This window comes from Erithacus rubecula (genome assembly GCF_903797595.1).
Source record: "Erithacus rubecula genome assembly, chromosome: 19".
Classification (NCBI taxonomy): domain Eukaryota; kingdom Metazoa; phylum Chordata; class Aves; order Passeriformes; family Muscicapidae; genus Erithacus; species Erithacus rubecula.
The window spans coordinates 2,776,580-2,802,340 of NC_136671.1; the positions used below are offsets into that span (position 1 = coordinate 2,776,580).

The 25,761-nt window shown below is 42.6% G+C and overlaps 2 protein-coding genes across 4 annotated transcripts in view; both read right to left on the reverse strand.

Moving 5' to 3' along the window:
- SLC5A1 (solute carrier family 5 member 1) overlaps positions 1–11,950 on the reverse strand; it is a 51,244-nt gene extending 39,294 nt beyond the window's left edge. The window contains exon 1 of one of the 2 annotated variants that reach the window (XM_079322809.1): positions 11,473–11,950. The gene's annotated coding sequence lies outside the window, so the exon portion shown is untranslated. Of the gene's footprint in view, positions 1–9,725 lie in introns of both variants that reach the window. The other variant, XM_079322808.1, reaches the window with a different exon arrangement.
- A 130-nt stretch (positions 11,951–12,080) lies between these two features.
- On the reverse strand, positions 12,081–25,296 carry YWHAH (tyrosine 3-monooxygenase/tryptophan 5-monooxygenase activation protein eta). 2 transcript variants are annotated; one of them, XM_079322858.1, is made up of 2 exons: positions 25,175–25,296; positions 12,081–13,499 (listed from the first exon to the last, which is right to left on the reverse strand). In XM_079322858.1, exons 1-2 carry the CDS (start codon positions 25,193–25,195, stop codon positions 12,843–12,845), a joined length of 678 nt encoding a protein of 225 aa, XP_079178984.1. In that variant the 5' UTR covers positions 25,196–25,296; the 3' UTR covers positions 12,081–12,842. The 2 variants fall into 2 exon arrangements, with proteins under 2 accessions (XP_079178984.1, XP_079178983.1); XM_079322857.1 differs by lacking the exon at positions 25,175–25,296 and adding an exon at positions 18,503–18,860.
- Between the last annotated feature and the right edge of the window lie 465 nt (positions 25,297–25,761).

Sequence of the window (25,761 nt, forward strand, 5' to 3'; positions counted from 1 at the left end):
CTAGACTGTGGTGTTCCTACCATTCATAAATTTGTTTCCCACATTCTCAACACCCAGAGCAGAATATTTGCTGCCTAGAAGTTCTGAGCTGTTTATTTTCAAGAATACACACACATATGGGATCAATTTACTTACAAAATATGTAAGTGGAATCAGTGGAAGACATCTTGAATTATTTTTCCTTTGCAGTAGAACAACAAAAGCAAATCCAAAGTCTGTATTTCCTACTACTCTCATCATTTAAAAACCATTAAGTCCCTAAAATCCATCCTTTTTTGGGTGTTTGGTTCCAAGACCTTGCCTGAAAGCAAAGTGCTCTTGGTGATCCTTGCACAGGCAAGTCCAACATCCAAATGACAGCTGCCCTATGGAGCCCAAAGATTTCAAGGAGATGGAGCTGATGTATTCCACAGGGCTGGTTGTTGAAGGCCATGTCAAACTTTCACATGCACAACAGATGATTTTTATCAAGTGAAATGATGATCCCAAGAGCTGATGTATTCCACAGGGCTGGCTGTTGAAGGCCATGTCAAACTTTCACATGCACAACAGATGATTTTTATCAAGTGAAATGATGATCCCAAAGGGCACAAAATTGCAGAGGTTGCAGGGAGGCAGGGGCAAGGTGCTCTGATTTTATTGTTTATTGTCCTTTTTATATTTTATTGAATTAGTATATTTAAATAAATATAAATAAACATATCTCAATAGTAATCTTCATATAGGATTATACTATATGTAAGAATCTACATATTTTTCAAATTCTTCTAAAATAATCCTGATCTAGTACATCTCATCTTATATATAAGCTTATAAATTTTATATATATGTCATAATTTACTTTATATCTCATATTTATAAAGCTACAATTTTTATCTAACATAAGAATGTTTTATTTATTTGTATTGCTACTGTATCAAGTCCAAAGGTGTTCTGATATCATTACCCTTAACAACACTGTCATAAACAACAAGTAACATAGCACAGATTTGTCCTCTACAATCTTTATGGTTTGGGGTGTGGGTTTGTTTTTTTTTTTTGCACACTTTTCCTACATTATCTAATAAGAGTAAAAAGACAATGCAAAGATGGAGTAATCATCTCATGCTGTCCTTTCAATAAATCAATGGATTTTCATGAAAGAATGAGAAAATGACTCATTGAGGAGAGAAAGGTGGGCTGGGAAGTGCTCAGTTAGCTGGGCTACAGTGTCTCCAGACACAAGATTTATTCAAAGTTCTCAAGTTTATTGCAAAACAAGTTAATTGCACAGTTCAGAAACATGCTTTGGGAGCACAGATCCTAATGTACTGTGGCAGTGTAAATAATACTCAGTGACTTTCTAGCCCCAGCACTAAAATCCATCCTGTCCCAGTGGGTATCTGCCCCCATCCTGCTCTGCCATGAAGTGCAGAGAGACAGTCCCACAGCCTCTGCAGGCTCCCAGTGAAAGCAGTTTGGGTCACAAGTAACAAAACCACCCACTAGGAAGATGTTTGTAGGAAGATGTTTGTAGAATCTGTACTTTAACTTACATTACAACTGTGTAAGTGATGATATTTTAGAATAAAACATAAGAGTATTGATTCCAGGTAGGCAGAGAGTTTCATTTTTTGATGTAAAGCTGTAGAGCACCTAAATGATTTGTGTTAGCTGCTTAAAATCCCAGAAGAACTTATTTTGTTATAGAAACTAATGATCACTAAATCCTTGGGGGTTTAATGAGCAAGATTTTATTACTCAGTACTCTGTACTGAGTACAGTACAGAGTGAATGCTGTGCAAACAAACTTCTCCAGCAGATGGAAGCATTAGTCAGCAAAAGCTGAGCTCTCACAGGACTGTCTGTCCTGCAGCACCACAAACCACCCCCACTGCTACTCACAGAACTCCACCACCTACAAACCCCAAGTGCTTCACTCTGGCAGAAAACAAATCAGTAATTCTGCACCACTTGGGATCTCCAGTATTGCTACAGCACAGAATACATTATTTAAATATTTACAGAAAACTGACATTGGTGAAAGTCCAGAGACGGGGAAAGCTGGAATACGAATCATAAACATGTGGATTTCAGGTAAAATTTACCAAAAACCCCATAAGCTCTACCAACCTTTTCCCACACCTCCCTGACAGTTAAACAAACACAGTCTAGTTTCTTGCTTGCTTTCTTATATTTTACCAATAAATGTCATCCAAACATAAATGTTTAAAATGTGCTTAAATACAATAACCTCAAATTGCCAGGTAGAGTGTTGAAATAAAACAAACACAAGTTCAGGGATCACTCTGAAGCTCAGTTAACAGAAAAAAGTAACTCAAGTGGCCATAAATAGTAAGATCAAATATCCTTTCATTTACAGATTCAGGAGCATCCCAGACTAGTAACTGCAAGGCTGTTCCAGTCTATTAAACCCAGGAAAGGCCACGTTTACTGACACATATTCTACAGTGATGCAGGTGCCTTGGCTCACCATGAACAGAAGAGCCTGATTTGCAAACCCCACTATTGGATGTTGACTAACTAAGCATTGTTTTTAAACCAGAATTTAAGGATTTACACACAGACCTGAGGCAGTGAGTATTCATGTCTCATCTGATTTTTGGGAACACCTGAGCACTGATTGCCTGCTGCTTTCTTCCTCTGTGAGCTATTTTGTTCCTTGCCATCTGATCAAAATAACATTAAATGACTTCAGGTATGAAGCACAACTTTCTTTTACAGTTACTCTGGCACAAAGACTGAGATTGCTTTGTTCAGTATGCTGAACAAATAGTCAATCAAACAGTACTTGTAAAGCATAAGGAGCAAAATCCAAAATAAACAAACAACAAAACCCTCGACCTCTATCCCCTTGCTTCTCCCCATACCGAAGTGGAAGTTCTGCTCCCTGCCCAATGAAGTTACATTCCCTCTTCTGGATTTTCCTGCTAGGTCTGCCAGAGCTGAGCTGCTACTCCCATTCCAGCCCCCTCCCAACGTTTCAGGAGCCCTGGATTTCAATCAATAGTTCAGGTGCCCCTAAATTCCTCAGTTACCTGGCCTGACATCAGCATTTTCCATAGCTTCTTTAACTGCATTCCTGTTTGCAGCTCCACAGTACTTGTAAGGATTTTGATTTTCAGCTTGAAGATGACAGCACACAGTGGGGCCAAAGGATGGCTCATTCCAATAAATCCAGTGGGAGGTTTGTAACTAGTTTCTAGTGAACTCCAGAGCATCTGCAATGGTGCTGAGAGCAGAAGCTTGATTTGAGATGTGGAGGCAGTCACACTTACACATGCATGATTTGACTAATACACCCTAGACATGGAATTCACTCAAATTGCAGAAAGCCTGAAAAAGCCATTTTCATAAAAAGTTATTTATTTATCTGTGGATCAATTGCAAGTATGTTTATGTATGTATAGACAAATGCTGCCAGGGGCAGCAATGGATCCATCCATTGAAGGATCTGCACATCACAAACAGTGCTAAGCACTGTTTACATGCCCACATCCTTCACACACACTCACTAAACTTGTTCTTGAGTACCTTTCTCATCTCTAATAGCTGCCTCCTGCTTCATCTTTCACATAGGACATTTCTGGGAACTGCTGGAATTATTAAAACAAGACAGATACATATCAGCAGTGATGAAACAGAAATTAGGAAAGGCAGGAAAGAAGTAGAAAACAAATTACAGGCATGCATGGAGCCGGTGCAGATGTTGCAAGCTCAGGCTGTGACATTCACCTCTGATATCTGCTGGGATAAATACTGGGCTGGACTATTTATCTCAGAAACCAAGGAAACCAAATAGGAAAATTAAAGAGCAATAGAAACTGCAATGCCATCTTATGCAGAAGCACAGGACAACACAGCTTTTCTCCATTTTATTGCAGTTTGATGTTCACAGTAACATTCAGCAGTAGAAACAGGTGGGCAAGATCCCAGAGAGCAACAGGAACAGCCCAGCCAAAGAATGCTACAGGACACAGAGCAATGGGGTCTTTGAGTCACAGGCAGCCCTCCCTGGAACATCAAAATATAAATAAAAGTCTCTTCTTTATTCCAGTTGATGGGAACATTTCCTGGCACCCATCAGATGACAAACCCTTTTTCCCAGTTACCTCAGCCAACTCAGTAACCATGGCAACTGCCTCCAGTGCAATGACATCACATGGTTTCCTAGGCAACTGTTCCCAGTGCAATGATGTCATGTGGTCACCATGGCAATGCTCCATGAGGCCAGGAAGAAAGTATTTTAAGTGGGAAGATAGGTCAGACAGAACAAAAGAGGGCTCAGGGAAGAGCAGGATAAAAGATAATTGAGGTAAAAACATGAACTTTGTAATAAGGATAGATGCAAGGAAAAGGAATGGATGGACAGATTAAAGCACAGACAGAAGACAAAAAAGGAGAAATTTTAAATAATTGGACTACAATTGGTTTTTTTAAAAAATCTTAATTCTATAATCTCTAATATGCTATTTAGGTCAGAGATTCTGAGGCAAAGCATGCATGGTCACAGAAGTTTAGGCATGGTTCAAACACTGATTTATGGGAATGACTTCTGGCTATCTAGAAGAAACTGCCAGAAATCTCCAGGGAAACACTGAGGGAAATCACACTACACAGAATATTCAGGAACATTTTCTAATGCATTTCCATTCTCTGATTCTGTCACAGCAATGCCAATAGCCAGGTGTTGCTGCCACACCTGTACAGGGCTTGAGGAGAAGATTCCTTTGCCCTCTTCCTTCTGTTCTTTGTACTTCAAGGCACAATATTAAGAACCTGACCACCTGATAGATGAAAATGTGTTTTCCTTTTACTGAAAGTTCCTTCAGACCCTCATCATGATGGAAGAGTGTCCCTTCTTTTTAATCTTCTTCAATTCTGTAATACTCCCAAATATTTGAATTTACTGAGTACAAATACCCTTTCTGTGTTCAATCCTTTTTTAGTTCAGTCCAGTCTCAGCCAGCAGACAATGTTACCTCCAGCTTTATGTTAAATGGCTATAAAACCCCTGGGAAAAAGCTTCTTGGCAATGAAAGGCCAGCATTATTGATACACAGTGTTTTACCCGTGTACTCAGCCTTGAGTGCAAGATAAAGCAACAAAAAGCTCTGCCATCTGAGGACAGCCTGCAGGCTAAAAGCTTAGGGCAATGTTCCTGAGGAAGCCTGCAGTTCTATCACACAATATTTCTCTATCCATCATCCTGCAAGGCATCCTCACATAGTCTCCCTAAAGCAAAACCTTAGTATAGATAATTCAGCACAATAATTGCCCTCCACCACTCTTTCCAGAGGAGTTAATGTAGCATCAGATGTAGGGATTGTGATTGTAACATTGCAGCTCAGCAATGCAGGGTTGCAGCTGTGACATCTTCTACTAAAAGTGACTTGTTTTTTACAGCTGAAGTGAGGAGGAAGCTCAGCTGGTCTATTCAGACCCAAACTTCACGTAATGTGAAGCTTAGAAACCTAATTTGAGCATGGCTGTAGATGAGATATTTGTCTCAGACTAAGCCCCAGACTCTCACAAGTCCCTGGCAGCAGTGCCCATCAGCCCAGCTGTCTGTACAGGTCAGCACAAAGGAAAAGAGCACATTCCTATACCAAGGACTTCATCCAGTTTGTCACAAGGAAATATTTTTGTACCTCAAGACCTCATGCAGATTGTTGCAGTTACTCAGACAGCAACAATGCATTTAATATGCCAAGCACTTCCCAAATCCCTACAAAGGCAGGCATTAGGGCTCATGAAGTCCAACTCCTTCAGAGCAGCCCACTCAGTAAATCTCCAAGGGGTTTCATTGCAAAACCCTGCTGTCATCAGGCTGGAAATGTTCCAGGTGCTTAATCACACACAGCAGAGTGAGAACTGAGAGAGGGAAGAAAAATTCTCAGAGATGAGCAGCACTAGGAAGGATGTGGTGAGGGAGAGAAACAGGAAAAGGAGGAGGAGAGGAAAGGGAAAATAAATATCTCACGCTGTTGATGAGCAGAAACACAAACACCAGAGACAGACACAGAGAAGGCCAGCAGTGCCTCCAAGTTATTCTTCTGTCCTCATACACTTCTTCCCTAAATTAAAAGATACTAATGGAGCAGCTAGCTGCACATCTCACTCAAAAATCAGGCTAAGCTGGGCATTCCTGTACAATCAACAGGTCTCACAAACCAGTGACATCTTCATGAAGTTACCAGAATTATTTCTGCAGGGGAGTGAAAGGAAAGCTCACCAGGGTCAGCACAAAATGAAGGAAAATAACTGCTAGAGAAGGAACAAGTGGAAAACAGGTGGTGAGGACTGTCTTGGTTGTGGGTTGGGGTTTTTTTAGGCTGAGCTGTGAGACTGCTGTGCTGCAGGCTTCAGTTTTATTTCAGACACCAGAAATTTTTAAGAAACTATGGCAAAATACAAGATAATATTCTTTTGTTTGACTTCTGGTAAATCCCTTTGATGAGCAATGATATATGCCAACATTAAGTGAAACAAAATGCTGAGAATTTACTTAAAAGAGAGAAAGAGGGAAATACAGTAATGACTAATGGGCAAGCAAAAAAAAAAATCTGTTATAAACTGTGTTGCCTTAAGTAATAAAGATTAATATGCACAAATATCTAATTGATTCCCACTGTAAGTGCCATGCTTTACAAGTGCACATACAAGTTCTAGGTTAATTAAAAAGAAGACAAATTCTGCTCTGATTGATACAAGACAACAAAGATCAGACAAAATAAATGGTAACATGTAGTTGACCAGTATGGACAAAATAGAGTGAGGAATAATAATAAAACTTTGCAGCATTTGACCTAGAAGCTGTTAAAAGCTTCAGCTCTCAGGTTAGTTATCCCTGAAAAAGTAATTGATTTTTTTAAAACGAAAGTTGAAATAACAGGGAGAAAGGTAATATTTGTTTCTATTGAGTAAGAAATAAATTATAAGAAAAAAAAACCATATTTATCATGAAGAATCAGAACATAGGTTGAATTAAACATCTGGGAATTCCTGACTTTGTGTCAGCCTATCCACCTGCTAATTAGCACCAAGACATTATTGTGATTGTGCTAGGATAACAGCATGAATAATTCATTATACCTTACCCAATGATCTGGCATTTCAGTGGTTCTTAATCAGTTCCTAATCCAAGGATTCAGGATAATCTTTATGGCAGAATTAACAACACACATACACACATAATGTGCTTAGTAAAAATTTAAAGCTGTTGTTTTAAACACAACTAACATTGGGCTAATAACTCAGCTATATCTGGGCTTAACCTAAAAATAAGTTTATTCTGTCACTTTAACCTAGGCTGGTGGCCAATCTCGAAGTGAGGAAGTGTCAGCTGTGGAAACCCAGGGAATGACTCAGCACTGGTACCAAAGCATGCTCATCTCTGAGCAATGCTGGGCTCTGATGACACCAATGGCAGGAAAAGTCTGAACTTCCTGATCCTTCCATACCATCTCACAGCCCAGAGGCTTAACAGGACTTGTCTGAGCAGAGGCAAATAGCAGTCCTTACATAGCTTGGGTGGCACAGGAGAGCAGAGCTGCTCCTGCCCTTGAAGGACATCTGGACTCTCACTCACCCCTGGCTGGCCAGCCAGCAGGACTTGGAGACACCTGGGCCATCCCCTGCCAAAGGCAGCCCAGCCTTCTGCTGCCTGCTGTGGCTCTGGGATGCAGTGCCAGGAACAGGGATGGCTGCTGCAGGCTGGCTCTGGCTGCCATGGAGACAGGCAGCCATGCAGATGGTGGCCAGGCTGCCCAGCACGGTGCCCACCCCTTGCATCCCTCTGGGTGATGCTCTAAGGCCCCACACCCTGAGCGGGTGTGGCACTGCAGTAGCTGATTTGCACTTCAGAAACAAACAATCATCTGGGATTTAGCTTTTTTTCTGAGAGTCAAAACAAGGAAAACATGGACAAGCACAAGTTTCTCTTTGCAGAGAGTGAACACAATCTATTTTACCCAGCAGGGAAACCAGTTAATCACTGTCATCCAGCTACTTCTCTGCCCTCTGCAAGAGTCAGATGCTCTTTTGTGATGTGAGGGCACAACAACACTCACAAAGCCTTGAGGAAAATGCTGCTCCTGCCAACCCCCTGCAACTCCTGCTTCCTTCCAATGTGTGCCTCACGTGCTTGGGAAAGGAATCAATGCTTTTCTGCCATCCCTGCTCTTTCAGTAGCCTCTGCTGGAGAAATCCCTGAATAAAGAACATTTCTCAGATCTTCAAAAGATACAGTTCTCTAAATGCCACAAACTTTATATACAATTACTGCAAATATCATAAGCTCATATTTCTAATAACATATATGTTTATTTAATATTTATAGCTGGCAAGACATCACTGAAAGTGATATGGACAGTGTATTTTGATCTGTTTCTTCTCTTAGAATGTTGTTAAACCACTTAACTCTTCAGAGATGGAAGAGTTCAACTACTATTAGATAGAATCCTAAAGTGGAATAAATTTCATTATTGAATTATGTGATTTAAGTACATTACTGTATACATAACTGATTTCTTAATAATTTCCTCCATAACAAATATATATTCATTGCTGATGTACTCACATTGCTTTGCCTTGGTGCACCATGGGGTTTACTAAAACCCAACTGAATGAAATAATTCATCTGGCTATAATGTTTTAGTTGGGACAGACCAATCTGGTTCATAATCACCAGTTATAATCATTTAGACTAAAATATAAGTCAAGTAACACTGAAGACTCAGGAAAAAATAATGTGTATACTTGAAGTGAATATATAAATATAAAAAATTTAAGTGTATTACTACATTTATAGTTATTCAATATTAGATCACAACTGGCATATAGCAAAGTCATAATAAACAGTTATTTCTAACAGATGGTTCCATCTCTAATGCAAATTAAAAATTTACCTGGCCTGATCTCAGTGTTCAGAAAACATCTTCATTTATCTCAAAAATCATTAAGGCTCAGACACTAAACCATCTGCATCTGTGGAACTTCAAGTACTGTAGGCTTGTTCAGAAGAAGATCTAAACATCCTCTGCCAATTATGAGTATAATCAACTTCACATTCTTCAAAATCTGCCACTGATTTCAAGGAGCTTCTTCAATGAACCTAAGATCTATCCAAATAGGTTTCTCATATTGTTGAAGTGTTTTAGCCAATTTTTCCTCATCAATTATGTTAAATTAATTCAAATATGTGGTGTGGATAGAATTTTAAAAAAACAAGAATACAAAGGAATGGAATTTTTTTCCTGTTTTCTCTCTGTTGTTAAACTCATTGGTTTATTGAATGATTTCCAGCTGGTCCCATGCTGACAGAAAATGTTTTATAATGTATAATGACATCAGTTTTGACCCTTCTAACTTCCATTATCATTGTGTGACTTAAAATACAGCCAGGCTTTTCATTTTCTTAAATCTGAGGTGTACTCACAGAATTTTTTTTAGATTATTATAAAGCAGCCTATTGCAGCTGCTGGAAGAGGCCCTGAGAATAGGGGAGATAGGGAATAGTAGGGGAGATAGTAGGGGAGAGAGGGAATACCTTCATGCTCCTTTGGAAATAGATTCCAGGGCTCTGGAAGTCCATCCAACTCACAGATATAGATGACAGGATGGAAAACCACAGCCTGAGGTTACAGGCAAGGGAAAGGCAATGTGGAAAATCTGTTTTCAAACTCAGAGTGAGACCCAAGCAGTAACAGTGAATGGTTACTTACCAGAGGAACTGGGGTCCTTTGGTATGTGTTACCCAGGGACCTCCAGTCTCACCACTGTCCTTAAGGTATTTTCTTCCCTAGAACCTCCACACACTCAGTGCTGCTGCTCATGTTGAAGAACAGCCTCTCAGTGCACAGCTCAGTGTCCCATAGCACTGGCACACTCTGTTCCAGTGGCTTCAATAGGGTGTGGGTGTGTTTGTACTCTGAGACATGAAAACAACCATTTCTGTGAAACCTGAACAAATCTGAGCAGAGTAGGGCACAGACTGGAAGTATCTTAGTCCCTATAAGGACCACACAATTAATTTAAGGGCTGAATATGCCATAGCTTTCAAGTTCCTTTAGCATCACAGAAAATGTTCCTTTACTGTTAGCAGCTGTCAGGCTGCTAAAAATTCAATGATATGTACAGACCTTGTTAATATTATATCAACACCCTCAGAGTGACTGAACCTCTCAACAAAGATTGCCTGTGAAAGACACAATAAGTCTGGTTCTGGGCAAGAGTAATGTTCAGATGGACCCTAACAAAACCCTCACCATGTCAAGAGCAGCAAAGAACCTTTTATGCCTTCAATGACTCATAAAGAAGCACTCCCCTGGGGGTGAAAGCCACTCAGTTTTGAGTCTTTCCATTGCAATTATCCCTGCTTCAAAAAATGTTGTGAACTTCAACTAAACACCTTTGGTGAACACATCTGCAATAAATTGGATATAGCCTAGGATTTTATTTATTTCAGAGAGTGATAGGCAGAAGACATTACTTGGGAGTCACCTATGAGAAATATCAAGTTCCAAAATAACCTGAATCCTGTGGACTACTGGGAAATATTGGAATAAACATGTGCTTTTCACCAGCTATGGTTTCCTCCAGATCACAGTAAGGACTACATAAAAGCTTTTAGCAATCCCAGGACCCAGGAAATGAAAAAGCAACTGAAGTGGAAACAAGAATATGGATTGCACTGGAGTATTTTTTATCTTGTTCCATAGAAACCTTTCTACTAACTCCTACCAAAACACAACCACAAAAACATGCTCTGCATGTCATTGGCTCATTCACTGACAGCTGGAAAACATGGGAGAAGTACCTGCTTCCCTACTTAGAATCTAGTTCACTGCTAGACAGCAGCATTCTGCAGAATCCCTTTGGTCTCCACTTTGGGTCCTATGCACCAGGGCAACAGCCAGCCTTCAGCTGCCAGTCCAGAGATGCCACACCTGCTGACCCACTGCAAACTGCATAAAGCTCATGCTTTTGTGATAAAGGGTCTGCACAAGACAGTAACTAAAATGAGAAAGGACCTCTTGGCTTTTGAATTAAGAAAAAAAAATTTATAAAAAAGGTAACAAAAAGACAGGTATTTCTATCAACAGGGAAATAAACCTACCAACTGCCAATATTACTATTAACCACCCAGAGTGTTACCATGTAAAAAGACAATCTTATGGCCAAGTTTTACCTTGGTTCCACAGGGGCAGTAGGAAGGTGTGTACCTGTATTTTCACCTTTTTCAGATGCTGTGTTACTCTTTCATTTGTTGCCAGTTTTACTGATAAAATAAAGCTAAAATTATCTGTAAGATGATAGAAAACATAAATGCACAAAGCTACCATTAAAAATTCTAAAACTCTGGATACTTAAAAACAACCAGTACACTGCTTTTAAAAAGAATGAGCAGTTGTTATGGGTAATAATATTTCTATAATTAAAGACTATCAATTGTGATAAATGAGAACTTACATGACCTTTGAGCTAGCTCAGGTGCCAGTGGCAGTCTGGATACAGCTAACTTTTCCTGCTTCTGGGACATACCATGACAGAAGTATGTACATGTACACTAACTGTTGGGAGAAAACAAAAACAAGTGTTAAGTTTGTGGACTAGACTTAAGTGAGCTAAATAGAGCAAGGCAGTCTTTAGCAACAGGTATTGCTTCTGTTTGAAGGAGTAAATATGAAACAGCTACTGGGATATTCACATGTAAAGCTGATTTGGTGATGAGCACTTCAGAGCAAGAGTTTAGAAGTTATTGTGGACAGAAGTAAACACAAGTCTCTGCATTGATTTGATAAATTATGTGCTTTACAACTGTTCTTCAGCTGTTGCACTGAGTAAACAAGAAATATTTCATCTTGGGAAACTCCACTTTAACAGAGGTGACCCCCACTGTGGGTGCTTTTGGGCTTTGAAGGTTTTGCTTTTCTTCTTTTGGCACACCATGTTGTGGTTTTTTGTTGTTTAGCATGTGTCAACTTCTCACTAAACTTTTGATTAAACATGTTTTAACCCATCACTGATGTGTTAGATAACTCTATCTCTGCTCCGAACAAAAGACAGGACAGCTCATGTAGAGATAACATCCCTGAAGCAGCATTTTATTTTTATTCACTTAATTCCAAAACATTTAATTTAGGAGTCTGGCTTCCCAGTCATCCATCTTAACATGGGCAAATATTGACATAGAGTTGTCAGAATACACAGACAACTAAACAGCCAAAGAGTTTACAAAAAATAAATTCATGATTCTTCAAAACAACTGCAAAAGGTTACAGGTATCAAAACTCTTAGGTAGATGCACTGCATTTAAAGAAACTGTGCACATAAGTTAGAGGCAAAAAACCCAAATTGCTACTGAAACCTCACATTTCAAACAGTTAATTGAAAACTGATGAACAGAGTAGTTATTTCACATCAGCTTAACTGTCTTCATTGACTGAAAAAAATTTTGGGGTGGCTAATTTATTCTGCATGCACAAAATGTACTGCTTAACAGAACTGTCAGCTCATCAAAAATTTTAACTGGAATCTAGTTCTCCTCAATCACTTTCCATTTTTCTTTCCCATACTTTCCAATCAACAGGCAAACTAAAAATGCCTCCTTCTGCACTGCTCAAGTGCAACTAAGATAAATAGGGCCAATAAACCATTCAATCCATCAATGCCCATGAAGACTCATCTGAAACTGCTTCTTGATAAAGTGGACAGCAGATCTGAACAGCTGTACAATACAGATATGCTTAGCACTAGATATTTAGTGTGACTGTGGCAAGGAAATATTGGTGATGATGGGGATGGCCAAGTGGATGAAAGAGGGATCAGAGGAAAGCTTATTAATTATTGCCCTCTCCTGCTTCTTCATCCTGCTGATCACTCGTCCACAGAGTGAGGTTATCTCGAAGTAACTGCATGATGAGGGTGGAGTCCTTGTAGGAATCCTCATTTAGTGTGTCCAGCTCTGCTATGGCATCATCAAAGGCTTGTTTGGCTAAAAGGCAGGCCTGCTCAGGGGCATTCTGGATTTCATAGTAGAACACTGAGAAATTGAGTGCCAGCCCAAGCCTAATGGGGTGAGTGGGCTGCATGTGCTCTTTGCTGATTTCAAAAGCCTCTTTGTAGGCAGCTTCTGAGGCTTCCACGACACTGTTCTTCTTCTCTCCAGCAGCAACTTCTGCCAAATAGCGGTAGTAATCCCCCTTCATTTTCAGGTAAAAGACCTTGCTCTCATACTGGAAGTCATTGCAGTTCTTGATCAAGTATTTATCTAGGAGAGCCAAAACATCATTGCAGACTGTCTCGAGCTCCTTTTCTATCTTCTCCCTATAGGCTTTAACCTTCTCCAGCTTCTTCTCATTCCCATCTGCCATGGTCTTCTGCTCGATGCTGCTGATGACGCGCCAGGAGGATCGTCTAGCTCCGACCACGTTCTTGTAGGCTACAGACAGCAGGTTCCTGTCCTCATTTGAGAGAGGCTCATTCAGCTCAGTCACCTGAAAATACACACAAAGAACAATTTTAAGAGGTTTGCCTTAAGAGAAGAGTGTGCAAACTTCCTTCAGTATTTTCATCATGAAGTGAAAGATTCAAAATTTCTTCTAGAACACAAAATTCCTTCTAGACAGGAGCAACCTTATAACACAAAGTTTAAAACTGTTCTGCAGTCAGGGCATAAAAGAGAGAAATCTCCATAGTTCTGATGTACTAGAAGGGGTATTTAGAAGACATTGCAAAGAGCATTCACTGAATAAAAGTAAGTCAGGCTTGTGTAATGGAGAAGAAATCACAGAGGAAGGCTCAGCTTTTTTAGAAAGTCTTCTATAATTATATAGACTACACACTTAGTGATGAATTTAAATGTACCTAGAACAACAGTTTTTTGAATGTGGAACCCAGCACCAACACTGGAAGCTGGTGCACTTCTCACTGCTTTAAAAGTAGTCACTAGAATTCTAAGCATATGTACTTTGGTGTGAGAATAAACTTGTCCTTGTACAGACATTGTTAAAATCATTAACTATTTCTTTTTAAAATGTGCACATTCACACTGCTTGACAGGCAACAGAATGTTTACAACCAAATACGTACTACAAACAATCAAGGAACAAAGATTTACATTATTCTGAGACTGCTGGTGTAAGGCAGTGAACCTTCTAACAAATGTACTTATTTCCAGAGGCAAAAAAATACTTTATGTGAATTATAACTCTTACAGTGAGAGCTTACTTTCAAATTTAGGTTCTGTTCTTAAAATAGTCAATTACTTTTATTTCCAAAATTACTTTTCCATAGTTCAGAACCTGAACTCCCAAAAGACACTGCTCTGCTTGTTCTAATGGAATTAAGAGGCAACCTACAGAGGATGAAAGGCACAGGAATCAACTCTAATGACATTTTCAGAATCTTCATCATAGCTCCTAATCAATATTTTCCTCAACAATCTCCACCACAACCCACCTAAATCTTCTCTAGTAAAGGTATTAACAGTTCTTTCACTGTTTAGAGACCAAAATGGGAGCACATAAAAGGCACCCCTGAATTCCTAACTCCACATGGTAATGAGCATGGCAGAACTCCATCAGCTCAGAAATCACTTCTGTGTGTGATCCCACAGAGGGATCCACCAAGCTGAGCTCCTTTCAATGGAACACCAAAGTGAATGTTCCATAACAGAGAGCAGATCCATGTCCTGACCCAGGTCAGTGGCCTGTGCTCACACAGGTTTGGTCAGCCAGAGCACATCACTCAGACAGAGCCAGTTCTGAGCCAGCTGCTGCAAGAATGACTGTACCTGAGTCAGTATAAAGTAGGTTAAATTATTAAAACTTGCCTGATACAGTTATGCAGTCCATAATTTTGGAACAAATAGAAACCATTAATGAATTTGGTGCTTTAATCTGGCTTAATGAATTTAAACCAGATCACTTTCTTGCATCATGTGGTTTCAGAGCTCCATACCAAGAACTGGTAGTTCTGTAGCTACATTTACCCCAGAGAACACCATGAGGAAATCATCTTCCAGTAGGGGAGGGCCCTGCTTTCATTGAAGACAACTCATCCCCCTCTCCTACACAAACACACTTCATTAACCCCAAACCAGACACTCAGGGATAGGTACTATAAGTATAGAACATCCCAAACTTTTAAAGTCCATTTATATGTACAGATAAAGTCTACATAACAAACTAGAACCTCAACCTATTTTGTTCCAAAACCTTTAGTTCAAGACTTAAATTTATTTCACTGTGGGATATTTCTGACATCACTCATTTTAAAATTCTGTATTTCACATCACCCACCTTATTAATTTTAAAAAGGAAATTATTTTTTTTACCACTATGTACTAAATTTGAAAAGCAACATAAATCAATACAGGTCCTAAGCACTACCAACTAGAATTAATACTGTCCAAAAAATGGAGGGTTTATACAGCCACAATTTTCATGATTTCTGGAATTATCTAAATCAAAGTGTACTCAGTGTTGTAATGTGAGGATGCTGAAGCATTTGTTGCATCAATTGAGAACCTTTCACACTTACACCCAAAGTATCTTGCTCCAGTGTGCTGAGAAACAATTCTGTACCTACCATGTAAGCTTTATTTGAAATAGCTGGAATCCTGGAGCAGCATTTAATGCAATGGGAATGCCATGTCCTGTGGAAGAATGTCATTTACATACTATTGTACTTTCTATTAAAATTACTTTATTACTTGCAAATTAATGGGTTTAGTAAACGAAACCCATTAATTTGTAACAGCAACTATTTAATTTTCCTCTCCTGCTTACACATTACAAGCAAAAATACTGGAATTCTTCCATGAAAAATTAGTTTACAGCAACAAAAATTTGTATTGAGCAGGAATTAATTAAGGAATTACATAAATTACTTATTTAAGCTACAACTGCTACTTGGTCTAGCTTTCTTCTTATAGAATGAATTGATAAGAATAAAAAATAAATGTTTCTCCAGCTTTATGCTGATAGATGAAATGGCAGCTTTGTCATACTTTTTTTTTTCCCCACTGGCAGAGTTAAAAATCAGGCAAACATATTCACTAAAACAAATATTTGTTACTTTATGTTTCTGAAGAAACTCCATGCTGTTGGCTATATTCTATATGGTAAAGTGTAGTAATATCTAAATCTGAACTTAATGGTTCAGATTTCAGTTTACACTGAAAGCACACTACTTTCATACAGCACCTTTACGAAGCATCAGATGTGCTACATCCAGAGATTTAAAAAAATAATAAAATAAACTTTCCAATCGAGATATCCTGGAGAATATATTTATGAGTTAGAATACTGATTTTCTTCCTTCTTCAGGAGGTCTAAATTTTCTGGATTACAAGATTACTTCAATATTAACCAATATGGATAAAAAGCTCTCTTAATTATCTCTGTTATTGTAATCACTGAAACAGAAGTATGAGCTGTGAGGATAGAGAGCCCTTAGAGCATTCCACAGAAGTTTATGCTCAGACCTTCAACATCAACCTCAACACCAGAGAGCATTCTGGAAATGGCTGTGTTGAAATGAGCACCTGGGAAAGCCAAGGAACCAAGAGATGCTACATTACAGATATGCAAGTGTATGAACTGCTCACAATAAGGGAGCTGTTGCTTTTAAATTCAGATTTGTATTTTAAAAGTATCTCAACGTTTCAAGATTCCACTCACAATGTGTTCTGGAGCTCCCAATTACAGAAGCTCATGCTCACACAACTTATTTGTGAGCAGAAGTGGCTTTACAGATGAAGATACCATGGCTCCAGATGAATGACAACGTGCATAGGAATTAGAGCAGTTTGAAGACAACTGAACATATACACTAGCTATAAGTGCTTTACTTACACACTTCCTAAAGCACTGCAACTGTGTTCTCATGGTTTCACATGTGCCCAGAGACCACACATATCCTGTAGGTCTGCAGTTCTTGGAGAAATATAAAATACCAATATTCTTTCTACTAATGACAGCTAGAAATTGTCTTCTGAAGTAGTATATTTTAAAATTACCAACTGAATAAAGAGCTGTTACTATTGAATCATATGTACCTAGAACTCTGGAGACAAAATTATAAATACAGCTTATTTTAACACCTTGTGGCTCTGGTATTGAGATACTTAGAAGTATCACTATTTCAGAATTAGATTGGTAGTAATATTTACAACATAATAGGAAAAGTGAACAAGAGCAGCAAAATTAGTCTTTTTACTGCTCTCATTTAAGGGAGGTGACATTCTTACAACAACGTGGATTACGTTTGAAGGTGCTTTTTCTTATCTTAAAATCATCTTGTGCCTTCAAACAGCAGGATTCTCAAGAGAAACAGCTCCTCTTGGGGCCTTTGGTGTGCACAGAGGACAGATCAGCAAGAACAAACTAACTGTAATCTGATATGGAAAGAACTGCTAAGCATCCAATGGCATGAACATTACATTATCGTGTGCATACTCTGTTTTCAAAAAAGGGACTAGACATAATAAGTTTGATCATTCTACAATTTTATTATGCATCAGTACAGGCAGATCAGTGCAAATAATTTTCATCGTTTGGTTCTGAAAGGAGCACAGTTGCAAATGTAACATTGCTTAAACACATTTCAGCATTCAACAGGGTACGGAATGCACAGAGAAACTGTTACCCTACAAAGAAGAGGCAAAAAAGGCAACGTTAAAGCTCGGGAAAAGCTCCTGGAACAGGGAGTAGCTTTCACACCTGGATGCAGCTGCTATCTTTGAGTCACCAATGTTAGTGAGCGAGGCCTCTACTCGTGTCTTTTATGGCAAGGCAAGCGAAACGTCTAGAAGAGGAAGGGGCTGCTCTTGCTGTGTCCCCGGCCAGCCCCCACCGCAGCTCTCAGCCCACAGCACCAGCGCCCCCAAAGGCTGGCGGATGTCCAGAAGGGGAGATGCACCCCAAGGTGAGACCCAGGGCCCCATCGGGGTGGGGGGGAGGTGGGCGAGGCCGGGCCCCATGTGCAGCAGACAAGGAATGCACAGCGTTCCCGCCGCGAGGAGAGGCGGGCGGCGTTCAAATGGCCGCACTGCGAGCCCGATTGGCGCGGTGGGGAGCGGAGAGGAGGGCATGGGGACAGCCACACCCCCGGGGCAGGGACAGCCGGGAGCGGGAGGGCTGCGAGACAGCCCTTACGGGGCAACGGAGGGAACGCGGGGGGAAGGAAACAGGTTTTGAAAGGGGGTGCTAGGTCTGGTTTGGACCGGCTACTCTTCGTCTCCTCTCTGCCGAAGGCAGGTACCACTGGGCACCGCCCCACACGGCGGCGAGCCGTCCCGGCGGGATGGTCTGGTCCTGCTCCCGCCCTCCTTTCTTCACCGCCACGGCTGCGACCCGGCGGCTCGCATCCTCCCCGGACCCAACCCCGCCTCGGAGCCGCCCGCACTTCCTTTCCCTCCCTCGCCCGCCACTACTCTCCTACACACTCCTCCCCGAGTACGCCCCGCGGCCGCCACGCTACCGGCCCCACTCACCGACTTCATGGCCGAGGCCATGTCATCGTATCTCTCCGCCTGCTCGGCCAGGCGGGCTCTCTGCAGCAGCTGCTCTCGGTCCCCCATGGCCGCTTCCGTGGTGGCTGCCGGGCTGGGCTCTGCGCGCCCCGGAGAGAGAGCGGAAGGCGGGCGGGGATGTGCGGCTGGCCGCGCACGGGTGGCGGGAGCAGGAACCGTAAGCGGAGCGGCCCGCTGGGCAGTGCCGGGCTGGGCTGTGCCGGGCTCGCCGCCGCTGCCTCGCCCGCCGGCCGCGCTCCCGGACCGACCGCGGCGTGTGCGGCTCGGAGCCTCGCGCTGCTGCCGCCGCCCGCGCCTGCGCGCCGGGAAGGCAACGAGGGGGCGGAGCCGCGGTGCTGCAGGGGAGGGGAGGGGGCGCCGCTCCCCCGCGCTCTATTTCTAGGTGACGTCACTTGCTATAAATAGCCATCGCGGGGCGCCGGCCGCGGGACGCGCGTGCGCGCTGGGAGTGCTGCATTTTCCTGCTGCAAAGGTGGAGGTGGGCGGGGGGCGCGGGCACTGCGGGCCGGGACGGGCCGCGACACGGGCTCGGACACCGACACCGACACCGACACCGACACCCCTGCCGGGCCGCGGCACAGGCACCGGCGGGCCCTGGCTGTGGGACCGCGCTCGGGGTGACCGCGCTCCGCGTTCACGTGTGCGACCCTGCCCAGCACCAGCGCTTTGTGCGGCCAGCACTGTCTTGCAGTAGTGACACGGCTGTGCCTCTTTCCCGGAAAAAAGTGCATCCCGCATCCCTTGCTGCCTTGAAACAGCCCGAGTTGTGGGGGAGGTACCACGAACCAATTCTACTACCTTTGCCTAAGAGATGCAGCTAAATTCAATTTTACTACGTATTTTAATGTGTAATAGTCAAGCTCCTCTTTCATAAACTGACAGAGTACCATTCTTACATAAAAATCACCTCAAGGTAAGAACCTTGCACAAACAACGAACTGCTGCTGGTGTCCACAGAAACGCTGGGAGCCACGTTACTCATATCTTACAATAAATCACAGACGAACTTTTCCTATTCATCCCTGGCCAGCATTTGAAGATCCCTGCACCGCTGAAGGTGCTGTACAGCAGAGTTCAGCACAGAGCACCTGTGGCAATGGAAGCTCACATCTGTCCCCATCCCCACAGACAGGGACAGGCTGCTCGCTCTCCTCCCGGTGCTCTCCCACTCCCCTCGGGACTCTGGCACTGCTTCAAATGAGTCACTCCAGTCCCTGGGGTCATACCAAAGTTTTTTGCCTTAACACTAATGCTGCTGGCTTTTGTGCATTAAACCCTAATGCCATTTAAAATAAATGCTTTTAAAAGGGATTAGATTAATATTGCTGTCTTCTTAAAGGACATAAATAAATATGACAAAAAAGAATAAATTATAGTTATATGTAATAAGGCATGAGAGATAAAAGTTGCACCCAGCAAGTTATAAACTGATTGCCAGAACATTCTGGAAACAGCCCTTTGTGACGGTGTGAAGCAAATACAGCACTATGCACACATCCCAGCAAGCCAAATGGGGCTTTTTCCTACTCGAATTTTGTTTTGACTGTTTCTAAGAGAAGGCAGTGACATCTAAAACCTTTACAAAACAGATCCCAAGTATCAGTTATTATCATAGTTATTTTAAAACTTCTATTGATTTTACCATAGAATAAATATTTAGGTGTGGATAGCAAGGATGTGATTTTGAAAAGATGAATCCATGTGAAAATACGGGTTTTAATGTATCTGACCCTTAGGCAAGAGTAGTGAGAGATGTGCCAATCCTCCTTGCCCAGTACACTTCAGCTGAGAACCTTTGCAGTTGTAATAATTTCTCAGTAGAGATTAGTCAGTTTGCAAAGCATTCCAACAGCTCTGAAAATATGTAGGGTTTACCAGAAGCTTTCTAGTCTTGTACAGCAGCTTCAGACTCCCCAAGGAAACAGACTACAAAGTATTTTTAAAACTTATTTTTAAAACTGAACCAATCTGCATTAATCTGCCAAATACATGCAGATATATCTACACATGCACAGAACATTCTCATTAAATGCTTTGGTTTCCTTAATTAAGGTTTCTGTCAAACAGCTATTTCTCAGTCTAAAGCATCTCAAAAATTCCTAACCTTGAATCCATGAGGTCATGTGTAACCTCACTGCTCTAAAACCAGATACACATCTAAATTCAACAGTTGCAAGAAAAAGTGCTAAAATAAGGCAATGTTGTGTGCAGCATTTCCAGTCTGACTGTAACCTAAAGAAAGGGAAGAGATTTCATTTCACATCCAAGGTCTGGGGGAGAGTACCTATATTCTCCTGTGCATACAGTGCCTACTGCTCTGGATCTTCATCCTCAATAGTGGCTCCACAGATCCACAAAGGTTCAAATCAACAGAAATTAAAGCTCACACAACAAGTTTTATAATCTACTACAGTATTTATGAGTCACAATGTCTTAAAGCAAAAATGGAAAGGAAATGGAAAAATCAGCAGGCCTTTTATTAGAGTGCTGTAAGGGGTGCAAACAGTGCCTGACTGTGGTTCCCCTGCTGAGCTCAGATGCCAGGCATCACTCCGTGATTCCCATCAAAGCTCAGGAACACTGCTCTCATGAGGCAGGACTGAGAATTGTTCCCAAAGTGACCACACCCAGCAAGAATTTGTAGATGGAGAAATTTATGGCACTGAAAATTGCACTATGACCTAAGGCAGTGGCTCTGCTCCACAGGCATATCTGATTATTGGCCAGCACCCATGTTCCATAAATAGCTCCCTGCTGAAATGCCATTCCAGTTCAGCGCTCACTCGCACGGGGCACTGGGGACACCACCGCAGGCAAAGGGTGTCTCCCCTGTGCTAATGTTTAGCTGCAGGGACTGGTGAAGAGGCAACACCACAAGGAAACCACCATGTGCCATTCCCAGGCTCTCCCCACGGTGGAAAACCTCCTTTTTGTTGTTCTGGAAGCACAGAGAGTACACACATTTTGTGCACTCTTTCTGAGACTCATGGAACTACAGCAGTGCTGCTACAAAGTCCCTGCCACTAAGATTCTCCTGATCCCTGGAGAAAATGATCTTCCATCTCCTTTCTGCAGCAAGGAAATGTTTTATTTAGGGAACTGCTAAATGATGAAAGTCTTGGGGACAAGACTGAAAAACAGAGAGAGAGAAGAGAAACCACCCACTGGTGGGGGAGGTTAACCAGCTTCCACATCACAGCAAATGAAGTAGAGACAACTGTGGAAGAGAGAGATGGAGTTTGTTAACATCTGATCCTGGAAATATTTGTGACTGGCCCTTACATGGGGCATGATGCTCAGATAGTGCTGTAAGGACAGACTCTTCCAGAAGCTTAGGACTATTGTCATTTTTATTGTTAGAATTCTAGCAGCACATTCCCCCAGTAAAGTGAGATGTGTGAATCAGGAGGATAGGTGGTGTAACCAATGACAAGATCAGAGCTCGAGATAGCAGTGGGTGTAGCTGTAGTGTGATGATTCTCTCCCAAACCACAAGGGACTATAATTTCAGTGACATACTTCTAGCCAAACCATATACCACAGTTTAACAAGCCTCTAGGCTGTCACAGTGTGTGAAAATATTCTACTCTTTGTCATATTTCAATTTCATATTAATCTTGAATCACTCTCACAGAACCTCCCTCATAACTCAAGGGTAAATCCTAGAAAGAAGAATGATGACACTGCCTGAGCACCACTCAGCAGCAGCAACAGGGTTCATGCCATGCATTGTGGTGAAGTACACTGTGTATCTACTAACCTACACGGGAGGAACTTTAAAATAGGAGGGTAATGATTTGCACAAAACCTGCAGAGCTCTTGCTCCCTCATGGGAAAGGGTAGGTCTGTACCCTGAAGCCTATTTGGGATCACTGCAGTGTATTTAATACCATTAGGCATTCACACACAGCAGCCTTTGGCATGCTCAAAATCTTGCGCAGACACAAGCTGATAAACCCTCAGAACTCTCTGGTAAAATGTGCTATGTTCCAGCACCTGCTCATTTCAGAGTCCAGGGAGGAAACAGCACTGTGTCTGAATAAAAGATGATGGCAGTTTTTCCTTGCCAGAATGATTCAGGGATATGCACAGGGGGTTGTCAAGCATGCTCAGTTGTGGGGGTTCCTTTAAATGGTGAGAACGCAGAGCTGATTGAAAGCAGCTTTAACTCCTCATGAGCTACTTCAGACTACAGTGTTTGCTAGTCCTGCCCAGACAGAAAAATGCAGTTTTACTCTTTATGTAATCAAGGGAAAGTAACCTGGATTCACAGGCTTCAACAGGAAAACATGAAAAAGCCTGCTTATCAGCAGCTGCCACCAGAGCACCATTTTGAAGAGAGGCTCTACAGGTAAGAGGAAAAAGAAACAGCATGTGTTAAGAAAATACTGGAAATAAAAATACAATATGAACACACAATAACTCAATGCTACAATTTCTGGAATCTCTCCGAAAAACACCTTGTGCTGAGTGTACACAATTAAGGACTCAACATCAACAGCCACATTTCAAAAATAAGACTACATCTATCTTAACAAATGAATTTTTACTGCCCTTCAACCTTTACCAAAGTGGATTAGTTTGACTTAGAACTGGATTAAATCCCACTGAAAATGATTGATCTGAAACAATGACCTTTCACTGCAGAACATAACATGAAAGACTTTGGGGATAAGACTAATGAAGTGCAGAGATAAAACAAAATGCCTTTGCCGACATTTTCAAAAGTGGCCTCTTATTCTGGGTGCCCTACTTGAGTCACTGCGTAAAGTGTGCGTTTCCTGTAAAAATGAGGCCCCAAAAAAGGTGAGCCAGGCATCCAGAACGAGAGACTGCCTGAAAATCCAGCCCTGAAGCTGTGTCTCCCAGCATTTGTTCTGAGTGGGTGTTGGATGCACCAGCAACTGTGACAGCAAGCGACACTGCCAAAGGGACTGCAAGCAGGAAAAGCTGCTGCTCACATCCTCAGTCCCCTGTGGCAATGACATGGATTAGTTCAGGGAAGTTTCCATGGCAGCTGCTGTGCAGGACCTCCATAAAGCCATTTCCACAGCACACTTCCAGGGCAGAAGCACCCTCAGCCTCTGACCTTGCCAGGCTCAGGGCTCTGCCAAGAGAAAAGCCACCTCTAGCAGCAGTGCTGGAAAACATGGATGCTGCCTGTTGGGAAAGTGTCCCTCTTCACCTCAGGGAGAGCCAAGTAACAGAACTTCTGAAAGTGCTCCTAGATTTCCATCACCTTTCTGTGACCAATCAACACATACAGACACTGTACTTTGGGCCCTTATATGCATTTTAGGATAAAAATAACTTTGGGTTTTTTCTATCTAGGGCAAGCTCCTTCCTTTGCTAGGCCATGCCATGTGGAGGAGGAGGAATGACAACAGCAGGTACAGCACATTCATCTCAGGGCAGGTCAGCCACGTGCTCAGTGAGCAGCTCCAAGGAAGAACAACAAACACGTCCGGAGCTTGCTGCAGAGGTAGGACAGTGAAAGCAGAACACAATGAGGACATGAATCACATCTAGGAAACCAGAACAAGGTAAGACACCAATTGAACAAATTGCTACCCCAAAGTGAACACAATGGAAAGGCTGTCCTTGAAAGACTAACTCCAGCCAGCAGCACAGGCAGAGAAGGTCAAAAGCACTACTGGCATTCAGCAGAGATTGTTCTCATGCTCTGCTGCATGGCCAGGCACCCTGTCTGTTCTGGCTCATGGATGGGGAAGCAGCAGCTCATCTCCAAATCCTGCTCAGCCCCTGCAACCCAGCATGGCCAAGTCCTGTGAGATCATCTGTGGCCACCACTTGCAAATTCCTATCCAAATTAAATTAGCTCCTCAGAAGTGCTTTGTACAGGTTCAGTATCCAGGTGACATGGGGCACTAGTGGGCCAAAATTCACTGCACTTCAACCACTTGACTTTACATCTCTTAAAGGGAAATAATTTTAATTTGCTTGATATTACATACCAAACTTTGAATTATCTAAAATAAATTTACAGAAAAGTAAGTTATTTCACCAGGGAAACGACCTAGAAAATTCAGGTGTCCTCCAGAGAACAACTGTACCAAATTCAGAAATGAAATTCATTAAGTATAAGAGAAAAGGCTTTAATTCTGCTTTAGCAGAAAATCCTTTTTCAGATTTAAGTTTGGAAAAGAGACTCGTTGTTCTAGCACGCCTGAGGAATTTTGCTGAATTGAGCCTCTTCTTTTTAACTAAAAACTCAAAACAACTGTGTTCTTGAACTATTTAAAAAACTACAAGGTCTTAGGACACTGGTGTTGCTAAAGTGGTAGAACAAATGCTGCTTATATGCCAAGGCAAAATACCTGCATGCCCTAGCATGGGCTGCTTTCTTAGAAAAGAACCTATATAGAATGACAGCTATCTAAAATTTCTATACAGGCAATGTTAATCTAATCTCCCTTGACAGGAAACTGAATGAAGTATTTGAAAATAACCGAAAATTGTAAGAGGCCTCACTCCTCTTTACTCCAGTACATCTTCAACAGCAAGGAAGTGTAACCTCCCTGGCTTTCATCCACATGTATCATGTACCACCGGCTGCTACATCATAGCCATTGTATTGACATGTCACATCAGCAGGGATGAAAACTGCAGTACCTTATTTGGGATCTCAGACATCAGCCCAGCAAGATCCAGTGGGAATTTTGCTATGGGGCTGCTGCCTCTGCATAGAGCCGCGTCGCTGGCTGGCTCCTGCCCGTGCCCCGTCTCCGTCCCACCGCCGGTGCCAGCGCCGGGAGAGGGGGCTTTCACGAGGCGTGGCCATGGCGGTGGCCGCCGTGCCTCCCCCGCCCCTCAGGGCCGCCGCCGCTCCCTCAGCCTCGTCCCCCCGCCCCGCGCGCCTCCTGAGGCGCCGCGCGCGCCCCGCTGTTGCTAAGGCTCGGCGGGAGCCGGCAGCCAATCAGCGCGCGGCAAGGTATATCTGTCGCTGTTGCCAGCGGCCGCCGACCAATGGGGAGGCGGCGGCGGGCGGCGCTCGGGCCAATGGGGAGGCGGCGGCGGGCGGCGGGAACGGCCCCGAGCGGAGGAGCGCGGGCGGGCGGTGGCCGCGGCTGTGAGGGCAGGGCGGGCTGCGCCCTCTCGGCTGCTCGTGCGAGCCCTGCATCCCCGGCCTCTTTCCTCCCCTCACGGCCCCGCTGTGACGGCAATAAACGATAACGTGTGCGACCCTTCCGAGCACCGCT

What these genes read in the sequence shown, in the direction of transcription:
- YWHAH (XM_079322857.1), bottom strand. Translation starts at nt 18,589, where the DNA reads ATGGGGGACCGAGAGCAGCTGCTGCAGAGAGCCCGCCTGGCCGAGCAG. An exon ending in TGGCCTCGGCCATGAAGTCG is followed by an intron (nt 13,500 to 18,502) that starts GTGAGTGGGGCC and finishes GTGTATTTTCAG; the next exon opens with GTGACTGAGCTGAATGAGCC.